General features: G+C 48.7%; 2 protein-coding genes across 2 annotated transcripts in view; both read left to right on the forward strand.

Annotated features, from left to right (window-relative positions):
• Positions 1 to 9,534, forward strand: part of ALDH1A3 (aldehyde dehydrogenase 1 family member A3) — a 38,791-nt gene extending 29,257 nt beyond the window's left edge. The window contains exons 12-13 of the mRNA XM_030317505.2: positions 1,211 to 1,285; positions 7,656 to 9,534. Coding sequence (XP_030173365.1) covers positions 1,211 to 1,285; positions 7,656 to 7,728 — 148 coding nt within the window. The 3' untranslated portion in view covers positions 7,729 to 9,534. The remainder of the gene's footprint in view (positions 1 to 1,210; positions 1,286 to 7,655) is intronic.
• Positions 9,535 to 13,055: 3,521 nt separating this feature from the next.
• The window catches only part of LRRK1 (leucine rich repeat kinase 1), a 132,238-nt gene continuing 126,956 nt past the window's right edge, over positions 13,056 to 18,337 (forward strand). The window contains exon 1 of the mRNA XM_030317506.1: positions 13,056 to 13,072. The gene's annotated coding sequence lies outside the window, so the exon portion shown is untranslated. The remainder of the gene's footprint in view (positions 13,073 to 18,337) is intronic.

The following is an 18,337-nucleotide window of genomic DNA, read 5'->3' on the forward strand; positions in this document are numbered from 1 at the left end:
TTGTATGTTATGTGCGAAGCACCGCCTTAGTGCTTTGCTCGATACTCATGACTGCCTCTGAGACAGGGACCGTCATCGTCTCCATGTTACAGATGAGAAAATCAAGACACAGAGAGACTGGGTGATTTGCCTAGGGTCACACGGCTAGTACGTGGCACAGCAGAGCCCACAGCCCGCTGGGCAACTCTGGTGTCCGTGTAGCTCTGGTGTCCATGTTTTTGACCACCGTGTCGTGCTGTCCCTTGGACTTCACTCCCTCTCGCTTTAATTTTGTATTCTGGTTCTAAAAGCAGCGCATGGTCCTGTTCAAAGTGTGGGTGAAAGTCCCTGCTTTACCAGCAATCCTGCAGATGACATTATCCTCATTTTATTTTTTAATGTTTTTTAATGTTTATTTTTGAGAGACAGAGAGAGACAGAGTGTGAGTGGGGAGGGGCAGAGAGAGAGGGAGACACAGAAGCAGAAGCAGGCTCCAGGCTCCGAGCTGTCAGCACAGAGCCTGGTGCGGGGCAGGAGCCCACGAACTGTGAGATCATGACCTGAGCCAAAGTCGGACGCTTAACCAACTGAGCCACCCAGGCGCCCCATCCTCATTGTAAAGACGATAATGCTGATAAACATGAATGGGGGCTCAGAGAGGCTGGGTAACAAGACCAGAATCCTATGACCAAGCAGGAGAACTTTGAGGTCAGGGCTGGCTCATTTCAAAGCTGAATCTTACTCCCTTATGCCATAATTTCACTCTCCTTTCTTCTCCCCCTTGACATTCCCTTCCTATCCCAGTGAAGAGCTTTATCCTTGAGAATATTTGAATTTTAGGGGCACCTGGGTGGCTCAGTCGGTTGGGTGTCCGACTTCGGCTCAGGTCATGATCTTATGGCTCGTGGGTTTAAGCCCCACGTCGGGCTCTGTGCTGACAGCTCAGAGCCTGGAACCTGCTTCCGATTCCGTGTCTCCCTCTCTCTCTGCCCGTCCCTCGCTCATGCTCTCTCTCTCAAAAATGAGTAAACATTAAAAAAAATGTTCAAATTTTAGCTTCTGGTGGGAAGAATGAGAAGACAGAAGTTGAACAACCTGTTCCCATTATTAAAACTTAGACAAAAGTCACTCTTGAGGCAACAGTCTGCTTCAAGTGCCTGACAGCCGAGATGCATGCACCCCAGGTGGGTCTTCTCCAGGTAATCATGAGCATCTTCTGTTCTTCCTCCAGGATCAATTGCTATAATGCCATCTACGCACAGGCTCCATTTGGTGGCTTTAAAATGTCAGGAAATGGCAGAGAACTGTAAGTATTTCTGTTACTGCACGCCCACCAGCAGGTGGATAAAAAATATACTACATTCGCAGGGTGGTAGGGATATGTACTCCAGTCCGGTGACCTTGCCCTGTGCTCCTGGGTGGCAGGCTGGGTCAGCTGTGTCAGGAAGGCTGGTGGCCCTTTCCCTCTGGGGCTGCGATGGATCCCTTCCATCCACCATCTCCTTCCCGCCTTCCCACTCCTGCCCTTCCCTGCCCTCATTCTCATGCTTCCCTCCTTCTGGCCCCAGGACCAACCTCTAGCCTCAGCTCCTGTGTCCTCCCCAGCACCCACCACACATGGAGATGTTCCATAGAGACTTGGCATAGGCTCCTTGAGTGAGGACAGGGGCAGAACTGGAAAAGTGCACTCTTTGCCAGACTCCCACAAACTCCAGCCCTCAGCAGGGAAGATGGGCTCTCTCCCAGGTCGGGCTCTGGTGCTGTCCACCCCACCAGCAGAGGCTCTGGGGACAGACTCTGGGCTACTCTGGCTCCTTCTGGGTGCTGCTTTGGGAGACATACTGCCCCGTCCTCTGTGGTCCCATCAAACCCACTCATATTCCTCCAGAGCTCCTTTCCATCTTGCCCGCTGGGAAGATGAACTCCATGCGTAGACTAACGGACAGGCCTTCTTGTGTCTGGCCTGAGATAAAAGGTCCAGACACAGGGCTGGACAGAGCGTTCCGGGAGTGGACACACTGCAGTTTCCAGCTGGACGATGCCTTCTCTCCCACATCCTTCGTGGTGGTGCTTGGGGTTTTATTAGTCTTTGTGGACAAACAGCTTGTAGGATCACTCTTCCCAGGGGACCATCTGTGACAACATGCGGGGCTGCTCCTGGAACATCTCAAAGGGCTCCAAGCTCTTCCTCTTAGTTAAACAGTTTGTATTATTTATATACAAATGCATTACCTCGTCCTCGTTTGGGCATCTTCCAGTGGGAGCACTCAAATGCTTCTCCTCGGCTCGGGCCCTATTGGGGCTTTTGGGCAACTCCCCTTCCAGATTCTTAATAAAGATGTTATTATGAAACAGAGGGGCTGGCTTCCCTCCCTGAACAAATGCTTTTGACCAGTCTCCACAGCATTGGGGTCCCTTCCCCTGTGTTGGTCTTTCTCTCTAATCCATTTCTGAGTCATGGCAAATATGCCAGAACCATCTGAACATCTGAGTAGAGTGTATCCATTGGTGTCGTCCTAATTCCTGTGGCTGGTTTTCCCTTCAGGGAACTTCAGTAAATTCTTGGCGGTGAAAACCCTTTGCAGAAATCATGTTTCATCCCCTGAGTGGCTTGTTTGTGTTGTGTTCTGTGAGTCTCTGCTTCATTTTCTTTTCACACCCTCCTGCCTGAGAGAGACATGAGGCCTGGGCCGGGGTCACCTGCATCCCCGTCAGGGCCCCCCAACAGCCATAGTATGGGTGACAACTGGCATTTGCTGAGAACAGAGTCGGCCAGGCTCTGTAAGAGCACTTTCGCGTGTGTTCATTGATTCCACGCTCACACCATCTATGAGATGGTGTCTCATTGTGCTCTGGTGGCTATAACAACACCACAGACAGGCGGGCTTGAACAATAGGCATTGATCTCTCAATGCCTGAGAGTTCTGGAGGTTGGAAGTCTGAGATCAAGGTGCCAGCAGATTTGGGGTCTGGCGAGGGTTACCTTCCTAGTCCATAGATGGCTGTCTTCTCACTGTGTCCTCACATGGTGGAGGGGTAGGGGAGCTGTCTGGAGTCTCCTTCATAAAGACGCTTATCCTATTCGTGGGGATAACCACCTCCCAAATGCCTTCACCTTGGGAGTTAGGGCTTCAGTGTATGAATTATAGGTGGGCACAAACATTGTCCACTGTAGATGGCTAGTACTACTACCCTAATTTTTGGATGAGGAAACCCAAGGATGCTAGGGAGGGTCCCTGCCTTTCCCAGGTCACACTGCCCATAAGTGACAGGGGTGGGGTTGAACTCTTGGACCCACCACACCACAAGGCCTTCCTCAACAGGGATGTCACCCCTGTGAGCCACCTGGAATGAAGTCAGCCAGGACATTGGTGTCCTCCAATCAGCTGCCTTCGACCAGTGACAGCTGAGGGCCCCAGAACCCCACACAGTCCTCCTCCCAGAGGCCAGACACAGCTTCCTGCTGCAACAAGAACTTGGGCCCCCAACCAGACGGCCTTGGATATGGAAGCCGTGGCAAGGGTGTGTGGGGCCCACCTGACTTCTAGTGTGCACTCACTCACGCCGACTATTGCTCATTACTTTCCTCACCTGTGTCACTTCTGTCCCCCTTCCCCCTGCTCTGACTGTGCCTCCGGGTCCTCAGCACCCCCACCTGGCACGGAGCACAGCCCATGTTTCATCCTGCCACAGTCGGGACTTTTCTCGATGTGTTTTTTTGACCCTTGGCATATACTTTCCCAAGGCTTTAGATAAAGTACTTTAACATAATTCCCAGGGAGCCTGGAAACGGACTTGCAAACCAATTTCCATTTTCAGTCGTTCCTGATTAATGTCTTCATGTTGCATCTAGTTCTCCTTTTCTCTGTGCTGGAGCACTGCACGGTGGATTCCGTGGTTTTCCCCACCTCCGGCCGCCTGAACTGGGCTGGCTATCTGCCGCCCACCCACAGGCCCCTCCGGGGGCTGTTCCTGTGCAGGTCTTGGGCTGAAGCCTACAAGTCCTCTTCCTCCTGGGCAGTTTTCTTGGTTGTTGTGCAGTAACAACAACAGAAAGCAACAACAACAGAAATCCACACGGTAGAGGCATGTGGGAAGCCTAGGCTTCCCGCCACGGATCTTCAATCCCATTTGTTAGCGGTCACCACTGTTCAGTCATTCATTCTGTTCATGTGTTCCTTGGTTCACTCAGCAGCTGTTTAATGAGCACCTTTAGTGCACCAGGCACGTGCTGGGTTCTGAGCACATAGCAGTGAACATATGATCCAGTCTCTGCCCCTTGCAACGTTATGATGAGGTCTACTAGGAGAATGGCTGGGCTCGTGGATGGCTTTGCATGCCAAGACAGTCATGACTGGGCAGGAAACCCATTAGGAGACGCCACAGTGGGTTGAATAAGAGCAGCATGAACTTGAACTCTGGCAGTGATTGCAGCAATAGGAAGAACGAGGCGATTCATGTACTTCATCCTATAGGAATGGTTGAATACTGGAGTTAATAGTTCATGAGCTAATGCAGCATGCTTTCATCATTTGGTGTACTTCTGTTTACTAAGTTGATAAATCCTTAACCACTTTTGGATTTTTAAAAAAAATTTTTTGAATGTTTATTTATTTTTGAGAGAGACAGAGACAGAGCACCAGCGAGAGAGGGGCAGAGACAGAGGGAGACACAGAATCCGAAGCAGGCTCCAGGCCCTGAGCTGTCAGCACAGAGGCCGACACGGGGCTCGAACTCATGAGCCGTGAGATCATGACCTAAGCCAAAGTTGGACGCTCAACCAACTGAGCCAGCCAGGCACCCCAACCACTTTAGATTTTAAACAGTGCAACACAATATGCTCACTGTTAGAAATATTTTGTAATCTTTTCTAAATGTAGCACAAGATACAAAGTCCCTATGCATTTTCTTTGCATGCAGTGGGTGTGCATGTGTGCATTCTTTACTGTTTTCAAATGAAATGGGAGAGAAAGCTACTTTTTGCTTTTGAGAATGGGCTTTGGATACCCTTCTGTCCTTTGCATTAACCGTCTCCCATGATGGACTCTTGTGCTGTTTCCAAGGGCTTTTGCTATTACAAACTATGCTGGTGTTCTTTCTTGTGCAGAAATCTTTAGGCACTCGTGGGAGATTGTTTTCAGAATAAATTCCTAAAATTGGGTAATCCACCACACAGAACATGAGCTTTCCACTTTTTTCGTTTGCCTGTCTTTAATTGTGAGGGTATCGAGCGCATTTTTAACACTTACTAAGTAATCTGTGTTTGTTTTTCTGTGAACTGACTGTTCATGCCCTTTGTTGATTTTTCCATTTGGTTGTGTGTGGGTTTTTTTTTAATTGGGTTTTAAGAGCTCTTTGTATGTGAAGGAAAACAGCACTGTTTCTCACATAGAATTGTGAACGTAATTTTTTTCTAGTTTGTCATTTGTTTGTGGGGGTGGGTAGATGGATTTCCTGCTCTATAAAAGTTCAATTCAGCATTCTGCATAGGGCTTTTATATTTTGTGTTACGTTTAGAAAAGATTGCAAAATAATTCACTCATTCTCATGGGTTCTTGAACTATTTGTTTTAGGGAACTACCAAAAACTCTCAGAGACATATTAATTCAAAATAATGATGTTACTTTCTGGCATTCATTTTTTACCTAGCACATAGGAGGTGCTCTATACTAAATTATCTCCAATCATTATAACTGCAAGGAGGTGATGATATGCCCATTTTAAAGATAATGAAATGGAGGCTCAGGGAAGACAAAGAACTTGCTTAAGCTACATTGGTCTAAACCAGTGGTTCTCCAACTCAGAATCCCCTGGCTTGTTAAAACACAGATTTCTGGGGGCACCTGGGTGGCTCAGTCGGTTAAGTGTCTGACTGTTGATTCCGGCTCAAGTCATGATCTCATGGCCTTGTGAGATCAAGCCTGGAATTGGGCTCTGCACTGAACATGGAGCTTGCTTGGGACTCTCTCTCTCTGCCCCTCCCCCACTCGTGTGCATGCTCTCTCTCTCTCAAAATAAATAAGTAAACAAACTTTTTAAAAACGTTAAAAAAACACACAGATTTCTGGATCCCACTTTAGTAGGGTGTATTAGGTTTTTTTGTTACTGCTACAATCAATTGCCACAAAATTCGTGGTTTAAACAGCATACATCTATGATTTGATACAGTTCTGGAGGCTCCAAATCTGACAGTCTGCAGGGCTACCTCCCTTTCTGGGGACTCCAGGGAAAGAATATGTTTTCTTGCCTTTCCTGGCTTCTGGAGGCTTCCCACATTCCTTGACTGGCAGCCCCTTCCTCTGTATTCAAAGCCAACAATGTTGCACCTCTCTGAACCTGCTTCCATAGTCTCATTTCCTTCTGGCTTCCTTCTCCTTACATTTTTAAGGATCCTAGTGATTACATTGGGCCCATGCAGGTAATCCAGAATAACCTCCCTATTTTAATTTGCAAATTTAATTCCATCTGCAACCTTAATTCTCCTTTGCCACACAGGTGCAGCGGGTTGAGATGTGGTCACCTTGAAGGGGGGCATCATATCAGGGGCAGGGTAGGGGGCCTGAGAATCTGAATTTTGAGCAAGTTCTGAGGTGTTGCTGAGGCTGCTGGCCTGGGGACCACCCTTTGAGAACCCCTGATCTAAGGGGTGAAATGGGACAATGTCTCAAGTCTTCCTAGCGACAGAGCCTCCAGGGGCCACCTCTGCGTCTACCTCTTTTCCTCAACAAGTACACGTTTTTATGTGCTTAACAGCAGAGCAAGTGTTGGAGAGGCAGTTAAATCTGTCCAAAGTTGTATCTCAGTTCTGGGAAGAGGGACCGCCCAGAGGATGGCCCATGACGCCCGAGAAGGGTCAGCTGGACTCTGCAAGACTTAAAGAAGGGACACATAGCAGAGAGGCTAACTCAAAGGCTGTGGTCCCCCTTGTGTCCAGGCTGTGCTAATGTCTGCTGCCCTCACCGCTCTGGGCTGGCCTTATTCTTCTTACAGCTGGTCCCCAGCTGCAGACTCTGAGGTCAACTCCAGGCCCTCCATGTCTCTGCCCCTTGCACATCCTCAAGCCACATATCCAGCTCCCCTCTTTGTTCACCCATGCAGGCCCTCTTCTTGCTCTGTACTCCCCACTTAGGGAATCCACCTCTTTATTTCCATCCCTTTTTGTTCTTTAAAGACAAGCACTTATTCCTTCTGAAAATATTTCCAAAGCATCACACACCAAAAAACGTGATACTTATTTATCTCTTTTATTTATTTAAGTTTGTTTGTTTATTTATTTATTTACTTACTTACTTACTTATTTTGAGAGAGAGGAAGGGAGAGAATCCCAAGCAGACTCCGCACTGTCGGCACAGAGCCTCATGCGGGGCTTGAACTCACAAACTGTGGGCTCGTGACCTGAGCCAAAATCAAGAGTCAGATGCTTAACCGACTGAGCCACCCAGAAACCCTCCCGAGAAACGTTATATTTAAACTTAACTTATAGATCCCGTTACTTAAACGTAGTAATGATGTTACAGTCCTGGCTTCTCCTCTATAAAGTCATCACATTCTGACCTTTTGCGTAGACTCCGAACTGCCCCCCAGAGTAGTGACCAACCAAGCATTTGAACACAGGTTCCCACAGAACGGCTAAGTGACATGCCCATTTTATATTCTCCTCTTTTCTGTAATCGCAGTGGTGAATATGCGCTGGCTGAATACACAGAAGTGAAAACGGTCACCATCAAACTCGATGACAAAAGCCCCTGAGGGAACGATGGGCTCCTGCCTCAAACATTGGACAGCCGAATGTGGCAGATCAAACTTGCCGAAGAAAACGTGCATTGCCCGCCTTCCTGGGTCACTTTGTTGTGGAGACTTTACATCTACTGGATTTGAACGATTTTTCTTTTCCTCTCACACTCCTGTGTTATTGACCATTATGTTGTGTGTGAAATTGTAGTCCTGCCTGGGGGTGGAGCTATTGGCCGTTTCTGTGTTTCCCTTTCAACCAGGTCCCCAGGGACAGTAAAGAGGCTCAGGGTGTGGCCAACGGGAAGTGGCATTTCAAGTATCCAGCGGTCACTTACAAATGTTTTGCCGGCTCTGACTCCAGTAAGAACTTGGAAAAACTCCCGGGTTGTTCTGCAAACAGAGCCCTGCACCTGTGGCTTCCTCAGGGTCACCTGCCCACAGAACAAGCCCCTCCCAGCATTCAGTGGGAAAGAAAGCGTTAAGTTAAAAACAAAAACAAAAGCAGGACTGTGAGGAGCCAAAGTGGGGAGTTCTGGGGAGTCCAGTACTATGGAAGGGTACTGAAGGTCTTGGGTGTGAATGGGCGTGCGTCTTCAAGGACTGCATCTCGACATTGACCGTGGGACTCAGCTCAAAAACCAGTGTTCCTTTTGGAATATGATCGAATCAGCGCCCAAAATGCTTATCTAAAACTATGTCACGGTCGACCTTAACCAAGGCACTTTCTTAGGCAGAGAACATCGCTGGTGTCACCATTGCTGCTAAGGACCCAGTGCTCTGACACTACAAGAGCATAGCCAATGCTAGGATAATTAACTCTCGTGTTTGACAAATCAGAGCCACACTCCGCTTTTACGGAATATCAATTTCTACCTTGCATTAATGGTTTATGATCAGCCTATGTAGTTTTCTTTTTCTCCAGTTTGGTTATCTGTTTTAGACTAGCAAAACATACACAACTGGAAAGGCCATTGGCCGTTGTTTAAATACAGCCTGGCTTTTTTAAAGTCCTATTTTGATATTAATTAATGATTAATTAACAAATAACACCCAGACTCCGTGGAAGAACTGGGTCTCCTACTACAGTGGCCTGAGTACTGCACTAACATGTTGCGAAATTTTCTTTTCCTGTGTGTGCAAATGCTGTGCAATTCCAAGTTTTAAAGCGTTCCCAGATAGCTTTTAAAAAACGAAAACCAAACGTAACTGCGTTATTTGGATACTTTTACCATTACTAACTAGTACTTTTCTAATGGTGCTTATGTTTGGGAATTAAATTATGTTTGAGAATTAAATTGGGGGGAGGGCAATAATACAATGAAAATCGACATCAAAAGCAGTGTACGGATGAAGAAAGTCCTATGTGAAATGGGTTTATCATTCTTGTCAGAAATAGGCAATACGCTATTCACCTTCTCTGCATCAGTTAACACATCACTTAAACTGTCAGCAACTTGCTAAGTCAGGATTTGACTTCAGACACTGAATTTTCAGGATTTTATCTCAAGCAACTTTAGACACTAACCTTGATAGTAATACATTAGAGGGTTCTTAATCTTCTGTTGTATAATAATGCCTTTAATATGAAATGCTACATTATTTATAATTGGTATAGTTAATGTATCTTTTTATAGTTGTAAGTAAACAGAGGTGGTATATTTAACCTTCTGTAATATACTGTATTTAGAAATGGAAATCTATATAGTATTAGATTTCACTTCTTTTAAGGTTTACTCCTGTGGTATGGTTTTAAAAAATCTATTGGCCTGGGAATTCCGACCCTAACTGCAGATTGTGTTCAACAACGCAACGATGATAAAATAAAATTGGATATTTGACAAACGTGTTTTTTCCTTTAAGGACCAAACTCATTTTAATTCTATGGGTGGCCTTTCTCTTTCTCAGACCTTCAGTACAAAATGGCTTGGAGTAAAGCAGTATCAGTAGTTGAAGATGAAAATTCCATTTGCTGAATCCACCAGGCCACACATTTAGCCTGTGTGGGAAACCCGCTTGCGTGGGTTTGTGGGTGGAGGCAGGCAGCAAGCTTGGCTTCAGAGGCTGTGCGTCTTAGTTGGTGAAGTTGAAGCTGTCACCTAAGCTGCCCGAGTCTGTTTTGGTGAGGGTGTGATTGTGGAAAAGTGTGGGAAGGACAGCACGGGAATTGAGGGGAAATAGAATTTAGGGAAAATACTGCATCCCACTTCTGTGTGCACAGGTTTGCATTTTCGTCGCGAGGATCTGAGTGTTTGGGTGTCACCCACCTTAAGTTTCTAAGGCTTTGAACCAAGAAGCTTCAATCACCAAGTCGTGAGCTGACACAGGTTGGGCCAAGAGCATCCTTTGTTCACTTTGGCCATGAGGTGGCAGGGTGCCACCTTTTAAGAGAAAACTTAAGGAAGGCTTGGATCAGATTTCTCTTTTAAAAAAAAAATTTTTTTTAATGTGTATTTATTTTTGAGACAGAGAGAGACAGAGCATGAACGGGGGAGGGTCAGAGAGAGAGAGAGGGAGATACAGAATCTGAAGCAGGCTCCAGGCTCTGAGCTGTCAGCACAGAGCCTGACGCGGGGCTCGAACTCACGGACCGTGAGATCATGACTTGAGCCGAAGTCGCACACTCAACCAACTGAGCCACCCAGGCGCCCCAAGATCTCTCTTAATGTATACACTTAATGTATGTATGAATTTCTTTAGAGACTTTCCATTTCTCAAGCTAAATGTCAGCAGAAAATTCTAGAAAAATGGCCTTTTCCTTCATTTGGTTTGCTCTCTGACGGGAACCATTCTGGGGGCACAGACTAGCCGTCATGTGTGTGGATGTACATGCCTGCACTTGTGTGTTTGTGGTGGGAGGGGGCCACCAGAGGTAGGCACATTCTCTAAAAGCAGACCCTTTGGAATCTCCTAGATTTTCCTGATAGTGGATAAATAATTTTTTTGATGTTTATTTATTTTTGAAAGACAGAATGTGAGTGGGGGAGGGGCAGAGAGAGAGGGAGACACAATCTGAAGCAGGCCCCAGGCTCGGAGCTGTCAGCACAGAGCCTCATGTGGGGTTCGAACTCCCAAACTGTGAGATCATGACCTGAGCTGAAGTCCCACGCTTAATGGACCGAGCTACCCAGGTGCCCCTGGATGGAGAATTTTTAATGTCCTTTCCCCTAGCATATATCTGACTTGAGCTTGAAGGTGGATAATAAGGGATTTTTTTAATTTAATTTATTTTAGAGAGAGAGAGAGACAGAATGCAAGTGGAGAGAGGCAGAGAGAGAGGGAGACACAGAATTCGAAGCAGGCTCCAGGCTCTGAGCTGTCAGCACAGAGCCTGATGTGGGGCTGGAACTCACGAACTGTGAGAACATGATCTTAGCTGAAGTTGGCTGCTTAACTGACTGAGCCACTCAGATGCCCTAAGGGATTTTTTTTTTTTAGGTGTCCAGGAAGTAATGTCTGAGGAAAGTGAGTTCCCAGCTGAAGAAATGACTAGAAGACAGTGTGGGTGGGGTGGTGGGGTAGCAGTCAGCCACAGAAAACAGTGGGAGTCGGGAGGGGGGCAGCAGTCAGTCACTAGGCCTTAAGGAGGCAGAAATGTTAGGTCGGGGAGGTAGTATCCACCTGACTCCACCTTAGGAAGTGTCATTCCAACATGAGATGCTGAGAACCCGGGTAGGCAGAGCAAAAGCTAGAGGACAAGCAGTCAGCGCGAGTCAAGAAGCAGCAAGAATAAATCCTAAATGACCTGTAATAACCTTCCCATGCAAACCCATGACAAATGCATGCCTAACGAATAGAGTTAAATGCTGGGATGCAATCAGCTCAAAGAAGTCCACTCGGCTGTTCCCTACTTTGTAGACATTCCCTAGCCTATTCCCAAACTCATGTAAAAGGGAAGTTCAGTTGCCCCCTGCCACACTGGCCACAGGAGCCCCGGGTACTGGGCGTGCTCTTCCTCCTGGCGCCGCTAGATGGCGGGGCCGTGCTCCTCGGAGTCGCCGCACCGCGATTGCCGCGCTCACTCAGGAAGGCGACGCCACGCCCTGCAAATTATTAGGGACTTTTCGGTAGCAATCACACTGCTGCCTTTTGAGTGCTGGAATTGGGACCGAAGTATTGAGGACAGGATTGCAAAACTGCACCCACCCTTTTGCAAGGGCGTTCCGTGGCAGGAGAGCTGGGGGCGCGGCCTCCTGGGAGCAGAGCAAAGCTGCCCGATTGTGCCCTTGCCAAGGGGCCACTACTGAAAGCGTCCTCGAGTTCGTGCGGGGGTCGTGCGGGGGACCCTGCGGCTGCCTGGCGTTTGTGAAATGGCAGTGAGGGTGGTGGCGATTTGTCTGTCTTACGCTAAATCCTGGGAATGTTCCAGTCATAACATTACATGAGTCTAGGGTGCGGGTCCTGCTGGGCTGCAAACCATTTACTTTATTCCAAGTAGGCTTCTCTTGCTGGGGTGGGCACGTGGAGTCAAATCTGATGCCCGCCCGCAGCATGGACGTATGTCTTTGCGATCTGCGTTCGTATAATGGCCGCAGGGGTGTGATGAACATACTTACATTAGGTTGAAACCTAAGAAATTGCCAACATTCCATGTTTTATCTCCCCCGCCAAAACGCCCCACCCAATTAAAAATGATTCACCAAATAGTGTCATCCTCATACATACATCCATAATTAAATTGGTACATTCATGTGATGGAAGGGGTACAGTTTGCCAAACACGAAAGCTTTAAAAATATGTATTTCCATACCGCCCTATAGTTGTACATAAGTGAATATTCCCGGCCTTTTAAATATTTACTGCGAGTCTACGCCTAACAGCTGCAAGTCAGAGGTTAATTGGCGTATTTAGCTCCCCGAGCAGAACAGAGGGAAAGCTGGGTTGCGCTGAGAACCCACCAACCTTGTCGCTGCGCCTGCCCCGCGACGAGAGAGCAGGGGACCCAAACCTGGAGGAGACCTCGCGCTACAAGAAGGGCTCGCGGGCCTTGCGGCCTCCAGGGTAGGAGCGGCGAATCTTGGCACCTCCGGCTTTCGGCTAGGGAAACTGAGGCAGGCCACCGTAGGGACCCCTGGCGCCCCTCGTGGGCAGAAGCAGCAGCGGCCGACCTTCACCGCGCGCGCTCTTCGCGCCGCCCGCTCACCCGCCCGCCCGCGGGCCGCAGGATTGAGGAAGTGCGTCTGGGCCCTGCCCGGCCCCGGCGCGCTCGGCCGGAGGCGCAGGGGGGCGGAGGGCAGGGGGACGGCCAGGCCCCGGCCCGCTGGAGTCCGCCCCTCCCGGCCCGCGGGCCCAGCCCCTTGTCCCAGGCGCCCGGGGCCGTGCCCCGCCGCCGCCGCCGCCGCCACCGCCGTCGCCGCCGCAGGTAAGTGCCCGGGTCCGCGCCCCGTGGGGGGGCCTCGCTGCCTCCCGCGGCGGGTCGCGGGGAGCCCGACTCCGCAGCGCAGGCCCGCGTTCCAGGCGGCCTCGTGCTCCGCCCAGGTGGCCCTTGCCCGGGGTCCCCCGAGGGTGCGGGCGCGGGCGATCTCCGTCTGGCAGCCCCACCGCCTCCCTGGCCCGCGGGGTGGGGGAGGGTGCGCGGTCCCGGAGGGGCGGGGGTGCAACCCCGAAACCCCGCGCCGGACGGGGCTGGGGGAGCCGGGGCAAGAAACAAAAGTCGGAGGCTACACCAGGGCGTCTACAGGTTTCCTCCGCCTTTGGAGAGAACCTCTTCCTTCAGCCCGGCACGGGCGGAGTGTGAGCGCTCCTGTGTGCGGGCGAGTGTGAATGCGTGTGCCCAGGTTCTGGCCGATCGTGGAGTTGGGGGGGGGGCGGGGGGGTAGGTTCTGCTGAAGGGGGCGGCCCAGCGCGCCTGCACCCCCAGAAGAGTCCACGGGACGCGCGGCTCTGCCCAGGTCCGGATAAAACCCGCCATCTCTGTGGCGGTCTCTGAGGGCCACCTTTCCTGGCAGGGGTTCGGAGACGGAGTGAGGACCGGGACGGGGCAAGAAGCGGAGCCTGGGAAGGCTGAGGCCAGAGGAAGATGGTGAGGGAGAGTTTGGGGACCTCTGGCCGGCTCCACCTGGCCCTGCACAGTTGGAGGCCAGGAAATTTTCTCCCCAAACACATCCGCAGGGGTCAGAGAGGCAGAGAAACAGGCGCCTGTAGTGAAGTGTTCAGCAAGGCTCTCAAAGAATATGCTCTTTTTAGAGTTTGGAGGTCATCCAGCGATTGTAACAAAGTACCCAGACATTAAAGGGACAAGTGGACTAGCAAGATTTTGGAAAACATTAACATTAAAATGCCTTTTGTGATTTGACTTTCATTACCTTTGCTTATGTCCCTGAAGAATAAAGGAATTAAGTTAAAAACATACAAACCTCACACCTGATTTGTCCCTAAAGGAGGTTTTGGGGTCAGCCAGACTTTCCCTCCCCCAAGCTTCCACATCTCAGGAAATAGCTCCCTAGTCAACTCAGTTGCTCAGTTGCAGGGAATTCGCCCCCAGCCTGTACCTCCATCCCTTGAATTCAGTGTTAGCAAGTTCTGTTGGGTTTACCTAGGTGTCTGGGCTCAGCCCTTCCTTCCCACAGTCTCGACCCTAGCCCGAAGGTATCAGCATCTCTCTCCGGTATGATTGCAATCCTCCCCTCTCCAATTCTTTATTTGACAGCCAGAGTGATTTTCTTTTTTTTTTTTTTTAATAAGTGAATCAGAATGTGATTTACTCCCAGAATGTGATTTAATGTGAATCAGTCCTCTGCTTAGAACCCTGCCATGGCTTCTCTCCTTGTGATTGGCGTGAAATCTAGGACACCTCCTTCCCCTCAGTTGATCCGGCCTCTGCCATCATCAACCACCTGGCCATTGCCCAAGCCACTCCTGCCCCCCACCAGCCACCCTGGCCCAGCTCACTCTCCAGCATGTGGCCTCTGCAGTGCTGGCCCTGGAGTCTTCACATGGCCAGCATGTTAAGCTCAGCCTCTTTCTCAACAACCCTCTCTCGCTGTCCTTCTGGAGCCTCCCCTGGTGTTGTGTTCCTTCTTCATGTATTTCATTTCTCCTTTAATTACCTGGCAGTCTCTTCTGGAGCTCCAGGGACACAGACCAGTATTGCTCACTGCTGGGTCTTCACTCCCAGAACTAAGAGGTGCCCAGGACACATGGTATAGTGATGGAATGGTGAATGGACAGCCTTAACCCGTTTGTGGTTTCAGACTCCTGAAGGGCTTCTGTTCCCAAACCCCTTGGGTGCTCATCTGAGATGGAGACCACACATTTCTCTGGTCTGCAGCTCCATGATATTTTGATGCTCACAAACCCATTAAACACATTTTGTAGCAAGCCAGTAACTAGTCAGGGAGACTAGCAGTGCCAAAAGGATGTCAAGGACCATGGGCCAACCATCCCTACCAGGCTTCTCATTCAAAGAAATTACTGGATAATATGAGAATTACTCACATGCTTTATTTGCAAGCATCTTCCCCGTACTGGCAATCCTTTCCATGCCTCCTGAAAAGACAGGTGAGGAGGTGCAGGTCCTCCTATGTTTCTCTCTATTTATCCTGTGTCTGAAACTTTGTAACTGTCCCTTCCGGACCAGCTGTAAGTTTCATGAATTACATGGCAGTTCACTCCATGGAAAGGGCCCAATGAAAACATCTGTACAATGAAGGTCAAGTTCCTTTTTTTCTTTTTTCATTAAGTATTCAGGTTTATTCGTTAATGCAGGTATAAAGAACTGGCAAATGAAAATTGGTGAGGTTTTAAAGATTATTAAAATAATTATTACAAAAAAAGATCCTCTCGAAACTCTCTTAAGAATGTATATACACCATGATGGCAAGATAGACCTGTAACTTACAACCATGATTTGTTGCATTGATCTAAACCCAAAAGGAGCAGGAAGAAGCAAAGATCCGTTTGAGGGCAAAAATTGAGCAAAAACTGAGTTACCTCATTTTAAAACTTCTACCTTAGAGTCTAAGCCAACATACAAATTGCAATTGAAAAACTCCAGTGGTAAAAAATCCTTCATTGGTAAAGTGATTTTTCAAAAGGAAACTGAAAATGAAAAGGGGAACAAAATGTGCTGGGCAAGGGTTGGCCTAAAATATTTTAACGATTTTTTTTTTTTTTATCACTTAAAAGCATTCTATGGTAAGACACTTCTGTTTTCCGAAGGAACATCTACTAGCATTTGGATTTTGAGGTGTTGTTAGGCATATGTGGTAGCTGATTTTAAGAGGTGTTTGAAAGTAGATAGGAACTGTGCCTCTTGGTTTCTGAATGTTACTGTAGGATTTGGAGCCTTTTTATTTATTTAGTTTAATGTTTATTTTTTGAGAGGGAGAGAGAGAGACAAAGCATGAGTGGGGGGAGAGGCAGAGAGGGACAGAGACACAGAATCTGAAGCAGGCTCCAGGGTCTGAGCTGTCAGCACAGAGCCTGATGCAGGGCTCGAACTCACGAACCGTGACCTGAGCCAAAGTCGTACGCTTAACCAAGTGAGCCACCCAGGCGCCCCTGGAGCCTTTAATTTAAGACGGAGATTATTTTCGTCTTCAAGTTGATTTTCCTGTCTCAATTTGATTTTCCTAATCAGGTTTTGCAATCTACAGTGCTTTGATGGTCTCCTAAATTTTGTCCAGATTTATCATTTCTCCTTAGAATTTTTAGGCTCCCAAACTTCAGACACAGGCTTTCCTATGAATGGCTTCCTCAGACCTTTCACTCTTTAGTTCAGAAAGGTGGGGGTGCATCATGGACGAGTCCTCTGGGGCAGGCTTTCCAAGCTCCCCCTTCCCCTGCCTGTAGGAGTACAACCCACCTGGGCCAGGTGCCCGATTTCCAGACTCTAAGATGAGACAGCCCCAGTGCTCTGCCCTCCAGCCTTGATGTTCTGAGCTTGTTAATCAGAGAGCAGCAGGGAGACCCTGCTGGTCTCCCAGGCCTCCCGCTGGTATTGTAGGTAAGAACCACAACTCTGGCCCTGTTGTAGAAAGTGATTCCAGAAAATTTACCTTACTTGAAATCACATAGCCACCCCAAGAGGTTCCCTGGGTGAGAGGCTGCATGTCTATTTTTAACAGATGGGAAAACTGAGACACACATAAGTTTTGGCTTGAGGTCACACTGCTGATCTGTGACAGAGACAGTCCAAGCCTTTGACATCCAACCTGTGCTTTTTTCCTTTCCATATTGTCTTGGGTATGATTTATATGACCTTGATTTTTTTTTTTTTACTACACTTTATCAGTCTCCATTTCAGAGGTATCTGTCTCAGAGAATAGTTGCTAATTACTTATGTAATGGTTCTAGAAGGTTCTGAGCAGGTTCTAGAAGGTACCCTGAACAGTATGGGCACTGTGCAAGCTACCAAATAAGGCTGGAAGAGCACTGGGGCTGCCTCATCTAGAGCCTGGAAATCGGGCACCTGGCCCAGGGGGGCTGTACTCCTAAAGGCAGCGGAAGGGGGAGCTTGGCAAGTCTTGCCCCAGAGGACTTGTCCATGATAGTATAGACTCTACACCAACACTAATAGAAACACACACATTTCATATACTAATCCCCTCCCCACTGTGCAATGTATCCCATGCCAGGCCTGAGCTGGACCTGGGTCTTTCCCTCAAGGCAATGGATGTCACCTGTGTTGGGGGCACCACCCTCCCCCCAAGTTCAGTGGGAGCCCAGCATGAGAGAACCGCACTCTGCTTCAGCATTTACCACAGTTGTGCTGGTTTGGGGCCAGATAAGTCTCTGTTGTGGGTGGTGCCCTGTGCATTATAGGAAGTTCAATAATATCCCTGACCTCTACCCACTAGTTGTCTGTAGCACCCAGACCCTGAGTTGTGATGACCAAAAATGCCTACAGATGTTGCCAGATGTATCCAGGCAAAATGTGGGGCTCCTTTCTGTTATCTCCCAGGGTGCACACTGACTTGTCTTCATAACCAGTACCAATGCCTTCTGGAACCCTCACTTCAAGACTGTTGCCTGGTTGCCTCTTTGGGATTACATGCTTGCCTCTGGGCTTCTGGAAGAGCTGGTCCTGGGCAGAGGGGAAACCTTATATTGTGACCAGTTTAAAGTGCATCTGCCCCACCCCAGCTGGAGTGTGAGCCCCTGAAAGCAGAAGCCTCGTGTAGTCATATCGATGTCACTGTGCAATTGACAAGGGTTATGTGTTGACTAAACAATGGCTGAGCCCTTACCAGTAGGTGTCTGTCATTGTTGGGGTTTCTTAGGACTGTTTTTAAGTAGACATGATCAGCGGGGTGCAAGTTGGGGTGGGGGCAGCTCATCCTTTCACTGCCCCCACCTGACTGGGCATGGCTAGACAGACGGAATGTCAGGAATGTTGCAAGAAGAGAAATACCTGTGCGATGTATAAATAGTAAATGTATTGGGGCGCCTGGGTGGCTCAGTTGGTTAAGGGTCTGACTTTGGCTCAGGTCATGATTTCATGGTTCGTGAGTTCGAGCCCTGCATCAGGCTCTGTGCTGACTTCTCAGAGCCTGGAGCCTGCTTTGGATTCTGGGTCTCCTCCTCTCTCTGCCCCTCCCCCGCTCATGCTCTGTCTCTGTCTCTCTCTCAGAAATAAACATTTAAAAAAAAAAAAAAACATTAAAAAAATAAAATAAATAGTAAA

Source organism: Lynx canadensis, chromosome B3, assembly GCF_007474595.2.
Source record: "Lynx canadensis isolate LIC74 chromosome B3, mLynCan4.pri.v2, whole genome shotgun sequence".
Taxonomy (NCBI): Eukaryota; Metazoa; Chordata; class Mammalia; order Carnivora; family Felidae; genus Lynx; species Lynx canadensis.